At 37.3% G+C, this 12965-nt stretch overlaps 1 protein-coding gene across 3 annotated transcripts in view; it reads left to right on the plus strand.

The window, feature by feature from the left end:
- Positions 1-12965, plus strand: part of Acaca (acetyl-CoA carboxylase alpha) — a 236173-nt gene that overhangs the window by 43145 nt on the left and 180063 nt on the right. For all 3 annotated transcript variants that reach the window (XM_048787899.1, XM_015495351.2, XM_015495352.2), the window contains exons 2-3: positions 8449-8581; positions 10433-10571. In XM_048787899.1, the coding sequence (XP_048643856.1) occupies positions 8456-8581; positions 10433-10571 (265 nt within the window). In that variant the 5' untranslated portion in view covers positions 8449-8455. The remainder of the gene's footprint in view (positions 1-8448; positions 8582-10432; positions 10572-12965) is intronic.

The raw sequence follows: 12965 nt of genomic DNA on the forward strand, positions 1-12965 counted from the left end.
TGGAGGAGCCAGATAGCGCACACTTGAGGGCCAGGCCAACTCATCAATCTGAGGTTGCCAGTATGTGCTCTTTAGTGTCTTGTTTCTTTCTCTAAACATGGTGTTGCTGAGATTCATTCATGTTATTACTCAGTGTGATACATTGATAATGATCCATAGACTTGGGGCCTGAAAGAAATGAAATTATAGTAAAATTATAGACAAAATAATTTTATTATTTTTTTAAAAAAATATGTGCCCTGGCCAGGTGCAGTGGCACGTGCCTATAATCCCAGTAGCTAGGGAAGCTGAGGCAGGACAATTGTGAGTTCAAAGCCAGTCTCAGCAATTTAGTGAGGCTCTAAGCAACTTAGTGGGACCCTATCTCAAAAGGTGCTGGTGATGTGGCTCAGTGGTTAAGCACCCCTGGGTTTAATCCCTGGTGACACACACACACACACACACACATGCACTGTTTCCAGCCCAGTATTATTTGTTATAATCTTAGATGTTGCATGGTATAGTTGGAAGAACACTGAAATGAGATTCAGGAAACCTGGTTTCTTATTTGTCTATACTATAAACTTCTTTTGTGATGTTAGACAAAAGAACTAGCCCATAAGTAGAGCTTATTTTATTTAAGGCCCCTTGTTACAGTTTAGATATGCAGTATCCCTTGAAAGCTCCTGTGTTGATGCAGGAATTCTCAGAAGTGAATGGTTAGATTAAGATAGCTGTAACGTAATCAGTCCATCCTAGTTTGAATGGATTGACTGGATGGTAACTATAGGCAGGTGGACTCTTATTGGAGGAAGTAAGTCTCTGGAGGTGCCTTGGAAGGGTGCATCTTCCAAGTAACCACTTTTCTTTTCTTTCTCTGCTTCCTGGCTGCCATGAGCAGAGCAGTGCTCCTCTGCCACACCTTCCTGCCATAGTGCTCTACCTTGCCTGGGGCCCAGAGCAGTGGAGTTGGTCAACTATTGACTGAACCTCTGAGCCCAAATAAACTTTTTCTCCCCTCTTTAATTACAAGTGACCTTTAAGAGTATTCCTTTAGTATCTCTATAATACNTTTTTTTAGTTGTAGGTGGATATACTATCTTTATTTCATTTATATGTGGTGCTGAGGATCAAACCCAGTGCCTCACACACGCTAGGTGAGCACTCCACCACTGAGCCACAATCCCAGCCCCACCCTAAGTTGTTCTTGTCAAGTATTTTTCACAGCAATTAAATCTAACTAGCATATCCCTTTTAACTTTAAAGTTCCAATTAGATAATTGGTAGACAAAGATAAAGACAATTTTAGATTGACCAGCTTGAAGTGTCAGTATCTTGGGTTAGAAAGTGCTTTGGCATTTATTAGCAAACTTATACACTTAGTCACAGCAGAGATGTATAGCCTTCATTGTGACTGTTATCTTTAAGTCTGGTACGTAAAGTAGCCATAGTCTCTGAACTATCCCTTCTTGCTATGCCCCTGTAAGTGTTGGTTTTGCAAGTTAAGAAGAGCCACCTTAAGTCATGTAAAGTGTAAAGGAAGAGCCTACTCACTTGAGTTTTGACAGAGGCACTAAGGTAAGAAAGATTAATCTGATTTTCTTAAATGTATATGAAACTATAGGTATATATAAAGTGAAATAGTATGCTGGGTTATAGAACAGACAACCTTGTAAGGTTTGGTGCTTCTCTTTAGGAAGACCTGCGTTCTAAAGGAGTCAGGAAAGGAACATTTACACTTTAAAATTGGAGCCACATGCAGAAAATTGTACTTAAAAATTTGAAATAAGAAGCAGAAGAATGCCACTGTGAATCTTTTTATTTTAATGCTATTCCCTCAATATAAATCATATTTTGATAAAATAGTTTTAAAATCAAAATCAATGTCAAAAATTCATGATGAACAAAACATCACCATTGAATAAAGATGGGATCGAAATACTGATTTTTTTTTTCTCTTGCTCTAGGCTCCAATATGGGGTTGGCATGGTGATGGTATATGCTTATTTTTTAAAATTAAGTTTTTAATTGACACGATAATTGTGCATATTATGGGGTACAATGTGATGTTTCAATACATGTATACAATGTGTAATGATCAAATTTGGGTAGTTTTCTACCACTTCAAACATTATTTCTTTGTGGTGAGAACATTCAAAATTCTTTTAGCTATTTTGAATATGCAATGTTATTGTTAACTTTATTCACCTTACTGTACAACAGAACACAGAACATTAGAACTTATTCCTGCTGTCCATAATTTCGTACCTGCTGATAAACATGTCCCCACTCCTGCCTTGTTCTCCTGGTATTTTTTCTTAGATTTATTGTTTTATTTAACATAGAGTTTTCTGTGTGTTGGAAGAAGTCAACTTGTAGCTGGTGAGGAAAGTGGAGTTTTAAAATTCTTAAGTATTTCTTAAATACTGAATTTTTAATTTTCACAGCAATTAAATCTAACTAACATATCCCTTTTAACTTTAAAGTTCTAATCTCGTTATATGCCGCAGTCTGGCTGGGCACAAAATCACGAGCCACTCAAGCAGGAACAAAGTTTATTTTTTGAAACTGCCGCCAATGTCCGGTACCGCCCGGGCAGATTTTTTCCACCCACGCGGCCTCCTCCCGTACCCGCAGAGAGAGCTCCTCCCCCGGAACTCCCTCCTACTGTACTTCCCCAACCAATGGGAACTCTCCAGGAGTCCCGTAGCCGGCCTAGGTGAACAGCAGGAGTCCAATATCCATATGAATGCAAATCTTAACATAATCATATCATCTCAATGGCTAGCTGGCGTCACCTTTCGACCAAAAATGCCATGCATCATATACTTGGCTCTTAGCAGTTATACAATAATTAGATAATTGGTAGACAAAGATAAAGAGAATTTTAGATTGACCAGCTTGAAGATACCTTTCTATTTATTTATTTTTTAATGTGGTGCTGAGGATTGAACCCAGGGCCTTGCACGTGTGAGGCTAGCGCTCTGCCACTGAGCCATAACCCCAGCCCCAATTACTGAATTTTTTTTGTGCTCCCCTATTTAAATCTATTTATGTATTTCTCATTTAAATCTATTTTGGATACCTTTAAGCCTGCTGCAGGGTAGTTTCCTTCCTTCCTTCCTTCCTTCCTTCCTTCCTTCCTTCCTTTCCTTTTTGTACTGGGGATTAAACCCAAGGGGCACTTTACCACTGAGCTACAATCTACATCCCCCCAGCTCCTTTTCTTTTTGAGACAGGATTTCACTAAGTTGCTTATGGCCTCACTGATAGTAACTGGGATTAAAAGCATGTGCCACCACCCCCAGGTGCAGAATAGGTTTCTGCTGCATTATTTTTAGTATCAACTGATGACCCAATGTGTCATTCCATTTAATTTTTGTAGTATTATCTTCCTGAGCAGTTAAAAGTAAGTTAAGTACAGTATTAGAGTATACTATGAAGTATAACAGTTGATTGATGGGTTGGAAAAAATCAACTGTCTTTCAGACATTGGCACATAGCATTCTTTGGTTTGTATTTTAAATTTTTACCAAAGTTTGGGAATAATTGCCAATAGTAATTTGACTATGGCTATATAAAAGATCACATCACTAAAAGTAAGATTTGTTTTTCTCCCCTCTTTAATTACAAGTGACCTTTAAGAGTATTCCTTTAGTATCTCTATAATACTAAAGAGATTAAATTAAATTGATTAAATCTCATTATCAATCCCTTTCTCTGCCTTATTACTGCTCTTAGGTGTATATCTTCTCTATACCTCACTCTCTCTAGATAGAGATCTATGTGTATATGTGCATGTGTAACTTTAGGTGGAGAATGACATAATCCTTGGTTTATGAAATGTTTATCATTGGTCTACATGTGGCCCATTCTATTTATTTGTCTAGTTAGTTACCTAAAAAATTGACGTAAAAAGAATTTGACTTTCCCACCTAAAATAAAGGTGGGTCCTTAGCAATAACTAGTATTTAGCCATATGGCCTCTTCTCAACCCTTCTACCTACCTCCCGCTACCTAGATAACCATTTTCCTTAATCATATGTCTATTACTTTTTCTATATATAGTTTTCTTTATATAGTTTTGTCATATTTATGTGTGTCTCTTAAAAGTATTTACATTTTAAGCTTTATAATTTCTTTATTTTTATAATCTATGTTATCTACTGTATATAACATTTTTGGACTTTTTGTATGTTAGACATATCTAGATATGATACTGTGAAATTTCTATTTGCACTTGTCCATTTCCTGGCACATAGCTCCTAAGCCTTTGGTATGTCTTAGGTGATAAATGCCTTTTGTATATTAATGGAATAATTGATGCCTGGGGGCTCCTGAATAACCTCGGATAGGGGCTGGCTGCCTCTCTTCCTTATCTCCAGAGAGGGCAGAGGGGCTGAATGTTGAGTTGAAATCAGCAGTGACCAGAGATGTAATCAATTATGCTCCCATAATGAAGCTTCTATAAAAATCCCTGAACTGTAGGGTTTAAAGAGCTTCTAGATCACTGAACATATGGAGTTACCTGAAGGGTAGTGGAGGTGCCTGGAGTGTGGTGTGCCTGAAGAGAATATGGAACATTTGTGCCCCTTCCCACATGCCTTACCCAATGTTTGTGTTCCATTCTTCTGTTTGTATTTTTTATAATATCCTTTATAATAACTGTAAGGAAAATATTTCCCTGTGTTCTGTGAGATGCTCTAGCAATTTTTTTCTAAACCTAGGAGGAGGGCACGAGAACCTTGATTTATAGCCTGTGGGTCAGAAGTACAGGTCACATCTGTAGCAGGATGTAATTTCAAGGGATTGTCTTTAGCTTGAGGAATCTGCTGCCATCTTCAGGAAAATAGGATCAGAATTGAGTTGAATTAAAGGATACCCACCCAATGTCTGTTGCAGAACTGCTTGGTGTGTGTGGAAAACCTCCCACACATATGATCACAACAGTGGTCTGTTGTAAGAGTAGAGTTGGAGAAAAACTGTTGTTTTTTTAAATGTCTGATTACAGTCTCCTAACTCTGATAATTTGTGTGTATAATATTTTGTGCTTTCTATGTAAACAAGTTTATCATTCACAAATATGCCAGTTTAATTCCTCCTTTGCAATCTTACTCTATTTTTTTCCATTACACAGAGAGTTTTCCATAAAATTTTCTAAAATTAAACCATCCTTACATACCTTGCACAAATTCAACTTGGTTGTGGAATAACATTTCTATTTATTTATTTATTTTAGTTGTAGATGGACGCAATATCTGTGATTTTTTATTTATTTATTTTTATGTGGTGCTGAGGATCGAACCCAGTTCCTCACATGTGCTAGTCAAGTGCGTTACCACTGAAGTACAACACCAGCCCTGGAGTAACATATTTTTGACTAAAAAATGGCTAAGATTGCTTTGCACCAATACCATACTTCTTAAAGATATTTGTTTAGGAAGTTTGCATCTATAGTCATGAGTAAGATGGACCTAGAATTTTCCCTTCATGTAACACTTTTGTCTAGTTTTGGTTTCATTGTTATTCTAGCTTGGGAGTTTTTCTTCTTTTTCTGTTGTCTGAAAGTTTGGATGATAACTGCCCTTGAAAGTTCAGAGTCTGTCAAGGTCTAGTTACAGAAAGAAAAACTGCATCAGGTATTATTATTGTTATTATTTTGTTCTTTTTATATATACCTGACAGTAGAGTGTATTTTGACATATTGTACATAGGTGGTATAATGAACAGAGGGTATTCAACAGTGAGAATTGATTACTGTTGTGAGGGGGCAAAATTGCGACGTATGCAGTTGAAGGGAGAAATAAAGAATGTCCCTGCGCTTCTGCTCCTTTCAATGCTTTATTCTCTCAAATTACTCAATACAATTTCATTCTATAGGTTCTTAATCAAGAAAATGACAATCCTTAATGCTAGGCACTGCAATAGACATAATCAATTCACAGAAAACAATTCTAGATTAATTAATTCACAGCAAACAATTCTAGATTAATTCTAAGTACTACAAAACACACTTAATCATGACAGGCTTATGACAGACATTCCCTCTGTATGCTAAGTTCAAATGTCAGATCAAAAGTCTTAAGCCTTAGGCTTTATGTCCAGCAGATGCACGCACACTCAGACCGCGGTGATCAGGTCTGGAACCATGGCAGGCTTTTCCTGGCATGGAGTGGACGACCTGTTGAGGAAAGGGTCATAGGAAGAAGTTGCAGCTCTCACCAAGGTCCAGTTTGAGAGCCATGAGGATCACACAAAGACCCAGGAGCGATGACAAGTTATAGGATAACAGGTCCTCATCAGGCTCTCCAGCCCGAGTGCATCCTTGTTTCAGCTGGCTGAATCCCTATTCATTTGCTCTATTATTTATACTAAATTTGGGGGCTTTTGACCCCCCACCCTTTTCAATCCTTATCAGCTAATGGTCTGGTGGTCTCCACCCTGATCTTCTCACCTTTCCCTCATCAGGCGAGGGCAGCCTGCCAGGGATTCCACTCTGTTTTATCAGGGTGAGGGGAAGTAACTTGTTTGAGGCCATACTGGAGGGCTCTGTGAGTGCCTGGTGAGACTGCAGGTTTCAAACTGAAGTTGCTTAGGCTCAGGCCTAAGGTCATCCTCACAGTTTACTTAGGTATTAGAATAATGAAATAACAAAAAAAGTGTGCTAGAGTTAATAACTACAGGAAGCAGTTTTCACTACTAGAGCTGGGAGAACAAAAGTGAAGAGCTTATAGTGTTGCCAGAACCTAAGACTTTGGAGGAGGGCCTTGGGGGCTGATACTTAGACCTCTAGGGTAACTTTTGAGTAACTGGTGCTCAAATCCCTGAGGTTGGAAGCCTGGCCTGACAGGTGGTACTAGACTCAGGTAGCACAATCCAGAGGATGAGTGAGCAGGGCAAGGCTAGTACTCTGACTGCCAAGCAGCCACAATCCACTGCTGTAGATATTGTAGACTTTTCTTGGGAATGTTGAAAGAAGCTAGATGTGGTAATGAACTCTTATTGTGACTCTTATCTTATGACACTGATAAGATCTGGAAAAAAGTAAAGAACGAAGTCCCTTTTTAAAATCCTTTCTGCTTTCCCATTGGCAGAAATGAACAGAAGAGAGCTATCAAAGGAGTCTTAAGGGCTGGGGTTGTGGCTCAGAGGTAGAGCGCTCGCCTAGGATGTGTGAGACACTGGTTTTGATCCTCAGCACCACATAAAAATAAAATAAAGGTATTGTGTCCACCTACAACTTAAAAAAAAAAAGACAGTCTTGAAATGAAGTTTGCACTCATAGTTGCATTGTCACAGAGCAAAAAGGGGTGGATTTATTGCTGAGGGAAAATAAGTAAATAACAGACACTGAATATCATGTATATTTTATGAAGAGAAATCTGAATCTGCAAAAGGTTAAATTATTTGCCAGATATCACTGGAGTTATTAAATGGACAGGTCTGGAATTTAAACCTAGGCCTATGCTGGTTCTACTACTATATTCCATCTGATCTAAGACATCATTGGTTGTTAGAAGCACCATTATTTTATGTATCTCTAGGAAAATAATGTCAATTAAAAAAGACATCAATTATAAGTTCCATACTTATAATTGAATTATGGTATGTGATGTTGCCCTATAAAGAATTTGGTTTTGGGCTGGGGGTGTGGCTCAAGCAGTGGCACGCTTGCCTGGCATGCGTTTGGCCCAGGTTCGATCCTCAGCACCACATACAAACAAAGATGTTGTGTCCGCCGAAAACTGAAAAATGAATATTAAAATTCTCTCTCTCTCTAAAAAAAAAAAAGGAATTTGGTTTTGGCTGGATGCGGTTGTGCACACCTTAATCCCAGCAGCTAGGGGAGGCTAAGGCAGGAGGATCGTGAGGCCCTGAGCAACTCTGTGAGACTCTGTCTTTAAATAAAATACATAATGAGCTGAGGATCTTGCTCAATGGTTGAGTACCCCTGGGTTTAATCTTTGATACCCTTCCCCCCACAAAAAGAGAATCTGGTTTTGGAATTGTTGATTTTGAGATGCCTGTGGATTACCCAGATCAAACATTTAGTGGACAGTTTAAAATGTAGTTATAGCTCATAAGAAAGACGGAAGCTAGAGATGTAGAGGTAAAGGTCATCTTCATGGCAGAGTCATGATTCAGAAACAGCTTCACTGTTTTTTATGTTAGTCTACTATTTATACTATTTTCATTCTATCCTTTCCCTACCTTTTTATGATGGCATCTGTTGGTAAATCTGATATTGTTTTTTGTTATTCAGGACCACTTTTTTTTTCCCCAAAAATTTCCCAAGGAAAGATTTTCTTTTCTGTCTTCTATTTAATGATTTAGAGTATGTGGTCTGCCAGTATAGACTCCACATAGATATAGTTGTTATGAATATGGTAGTGAAAAGTGGGTCTCCAGAGATATGGATAGTGTGAAGAAATCTCATCTATGCACTCTGATGGTTTCTCATTTTTATAGGTCTAGCATGTCTGGCTTGCACCTAGTAAAACAATGTCGAGACCGAAAGAAAGTAGACTCACAGCGAGATTTCACTGTGGCTTCTCCTGCAGAATTTGTTACTCGTTTTGGGGGGAATAAAGTGATTGAGAAGGTAAGTTATAACTTGCTAAATTCTTTTTGTCAAAGTACATGAGGGCTGTGAGTGGTGACACCTGTCTGTAATACCAGTGACTCAAGAGGCTGAGGATCACAAGTTCAAGGCCAGCCTCAACAACTTAGCAAGTCCCTGTCTCAAAATTTAAAAAGGGCTAGGGATGTAGCTCAGTTGTAAAGTGCCCCTGGGCTGAATCCCCAGTAGCAAAAAAAAAAGGTATATGAGGAGCTGGGGTTATGCTTGCCTAACTTGTGTAAAACCCTGGGTCGACCATCTTCAGCATAGAGGTGGGGGGAGTAATGCCTAGAATCAAAATTTATAGTTATATTTTTCAGGGACTTTACCACTTTTGTGGAATTGCCCTGCCTGGCATCATTGTGTAATTTCACTATTTTCTGTAATATGTATTTACCACTGATAATTTAATCACAACTAACTGAGGAGATGAAACAATGTTCATAAGGTTATTTTGAGGGGCTGCGGCTGTAGCTCAGTGGTAGATTGCTTGCCTAACACGTGTGAGGCACTGGGTTCCATCCTCAGCACCACAGAAAAATAAATAAATAAAATATTGTGTCCATCTACAACTAAAAAATATATTTAAAAAGTTCTTTTTGAAAGGTCTTACAGTTTTGCAGGGTGAGTCTGTACTGATCTGACAGGTTATGAGGAATTTATTAAGTTATGGAATACAACAGCGTTGGATATAGAGAGAGTTACAGAACAGAAGGCTTAAACAATTTAATAAACTGTGACTTGGCTTCCACCAAGTATTTGAGATGTTTAGAGGAGATATGTCATATGAAATATTTGAAGAGATTTCAGGTATTTTGAAATGTTATGAGTAATTCTGTGTCACTTTTTTTGGGGGGAGGGGTGCTACTAGAGATTAAAACCAGTGCCCTGTGCATGCTAGACAAGTACTCCACCCTGAGTTACATCTCCAGCCCTTTTTACTTTATTTTGAGTTATTGCCTCATTCTAATTTGCCCAGGCTGGCCTCAAACTTGCAATACATCTATCGTAGTTTCCCAAGTAGCTGGGATTATAGGCAAGTGCCTCACTGCACCCAACCTATGTCACTGTCCAAGCCATGTCAGAGCTGAATGACTTAGTTGAAATAGTTTATAGTGATTAAAAGATTACAGGATAGGAACCTTGTATTTGTATTCCTAAAAGTATAGCTTCAGCCATGTCCTTCTATTTCAATAAGCATGGATTATGTATCTATTAGCCTATATTATCCTTAGGGGCATGATTGCAACACAGGTAAGGAGATGAATGTTTTATTTACAGAAAAATATCAAGATCATTTGATTGTGACCATTCTTTCTGACACAGTCTCTACAATTCTAAGGAATTGGGATTCAGCATTTTGGAGAGAAGCAATTGATGTTAGGATTTTTATACATTTTCAGGGCTCTGTGTCCTGTTTTATTATAACAGGGAATAGTGCACGACACTGCACAGTTTAGTCTTCTCCCATTTCTTATTTGATAATGCATCATTTCTCTGAAGTTTGTTTTCCTCTATTGCCTAGTAATAGGTATGGGAGAACGATTCACAAACAGTGTATGAGTAATCATGACTTTGCTTTTTCTCCAAGAAAAGTTAAAGTGCAGTAAATTCTACCTTCACACATTGATATATTTGCTTAGCAAACATTTAAAAATATTGCTTGATCACATGGGTTCTGGTTCCTAATAGTCTAGACTAGCAAGAATTTCAAGAATTTCTGGTTGAAATTCTGATTTTTTTTCCCCCAGATAAAAATTTCCCATCTTTATTCCTCTGTCAGTCCTTTTCTTTTCTGTATTTTCTTCCAAATCCCATTCTCCTCTCTCCTAGGTTCTTATTGCTAATAATGGCATTGCAGCAGTGAAATGCATGCGATCCATTCGCCGGTGGTCTTATGAAATGTTTCGAAATGAGCGTGCAATTCGATTTGTTGTCATGGTCACACCTGAAGACCTTAAAGCCAATGCAGGTGAGTCATTAGATTTACAAAAGTATCATCCTCAAACATTGAATAGCCCAGCCTTTCAGTAGGAAAATGCTAGTTTAGGAGTATCCCTATATTTAGGAGTTCCAGTAAAATCCTATTCAAAGAATTTCTCTTTAAAAAGTGTAAATAATAGCCAGATAAGAGTGATTATAGGCTAATATAGAAGGATAAAGGAAATTGGAGTCACAGTTGGGGGCAGAGGAGCAAAGGGAGAGAAATTATACTATAATTAACCATAGCACACATTCCTATATTCTAAGGTAAATAGTAAACATTTAGCACAGGAATTGATTCAGGCTTTCAGGTATATGTCTTTTTCAGTATTAAATATTTTCTGTGGCACGTTCTTTAGTATGTGTAAGTAGAAAAGTTTGGAAGGAAATGCTATTTCCCTTATGAATTATATTTAATTCCAGAGAATTTTAGAGTAAAGTTTCTTTTTTCTTGTCCTTGTGAAAGAGAGAGGTCTTGGGATCCAATAAATGCTTTTGTATACTCTGTCTTCTTAGATGGTCCTCTGAGAGCTGTAGGTAAAGTCTATTGGTATAACTGAGGTGTGGCTGGTCTTTCTCCTTCATACTTTGTATCACTAAGGTGTAAATAATCTCTTAAGATAGAGTATCTACAGATAATTTTAGTTCTTTAAAGAGCTATTCTTTTAAACCCATTTGGGTCTCTCTATGTTGTTTCCATCTTGAGGTAATGATATTAAGACTGACTATTTCTAAGGATTAAAGGTTATTATGGCATCTATAAACAGTGAAGTCACCAATGTATTGGAAAGCATGTATTATTATGTGAAACCTTTTAATGTACCTTTTAATATATCTGAACTATAATTTTTGTGCTTATAAAAGAAAGATCTTAATTTATTTTTCCTTGAGGAGTTTTAAGGATGAGATCATCTATAGAAAAATGTAAATTACCTTACATGGTTTCTTTTCCCCATCCATTTTACCTGCTACTCCTATTAATTCATTTATTCATTCGCTCATGAACATGGAGACCAGACCCATATTTGAATAAGATGTGGTCTTGTTCTAGGAAACAAATAACTTCCACACAATGAAGTAAGCACTACAGTGGAAACATACAGAGGGTACTATGAGAACACAGAAATGAGACATTTAATACTTGGGGGCAGGTTAAACAGAAAGTTTTCTTTCTTTCTCTCTCTCTTTTTTTTTTTTTTTGGCACTAGGGATTGAACCTCTGAGCCATATCTTCAGCCCCTTTTATGTTTTATTTAGAGACAAAGTCTTGCTGAGTTGCTTAGGGGCTAGCTAAACTGCTGAGGCTGGCTTTGAACTCATCAGCTACTGGGATTACAGGCGTGTTCTACCACAACCAGCAATAGGAAACTTTCTGGAAGAGATTATGCCTAGCCAAGAATAAATAATTTAAAAAGTCAATAAAGCAGTTAGGGGAGTGTGAAGGGTATACCAGGCAGAAAAAACAGCATCTGCAAATGCATAAGGGTCAACACAAGCAACCTTTTGAAAAATTATAGGTAGCTTATTAAAGTACAAAATAAAATATAGTAACTTAATTAAAATAGTAATAAAATAGTAACAAGGAGGTCCTTGTTTCCTATCCTCAGAGGTCAGACTTTCTCTTTTTTTGGAGGGTATGTGTAGTGTGATTGTGTGTAGTGTGTGTGTTGGACTTAAAGGATTTGCATTTAAATTTTTTTTTTTTTTTTGGCAGTACTGGAAATTTGTTCGTGCTAGGCCAGTTAGGAAAGTGCTTCACCACTGAGCTACACTCTTTGCCCAAGCTTTTTTTGTTTTGTTTTGTCTTTAACTATACCAAAGTAGAAGAATATAATGAATCCCTTCTCTTATACTTATTTTCCAATATGAAGGAAAATTGAAAGGTAATACTATTTCCCTTATGAATTATATTTAATTCTAGAGAATTTTAGAGTAAAGTCAAGTCATGGCTGTTGTAGTTTCATCTATATTCTCACCCCTGCTACTCATTTACCCAATTATTTTTTAAAAATATGTATATATATTTTGTTTTAGTTGCAGATGGACACAATACCTTTATTTTATTTATTTTTATGTGGTGCTGAGGATCAAACCCAGTACCTTGCAGGCGCAAGGCAAACGCTTCACCTCTGAGCCAAATCCCAGCCCATTTTCCCAATTATTTTGAAGCAAATTCTAGATATCATGTTATTTCAGTATGTACCTCTAAAACATTCTTTTAAAAAATTGGATTATTCCATTAGCATCTTTAAAGATCTATTTGAGGAAGACAATAATAGAGGATATATGATGGGACGGAGGATAGAGAACAAATGGATGGTTTAGAGTAATGGAAATAACAAGATTTAATAATTAAAGGAAAAGTCTTTTTTTTTTTTTTTTT

The sequence above is a fragment of the Marmota marmota genome, unplaced genomic scaffold (genome assembly GCF_001458135.2).
Source record: "Marmota marmota marmota unplaced genomic scaffold, marMar, whole genome shotgun sequence".
In the NCBI taxonomy this organism is placed as follows: domain Eukaryota; kingdom Metazoa; phylum Chordata; class Mammalia; order Rodentia; family Sciuridae; genus Marmota; species Marmota marmota.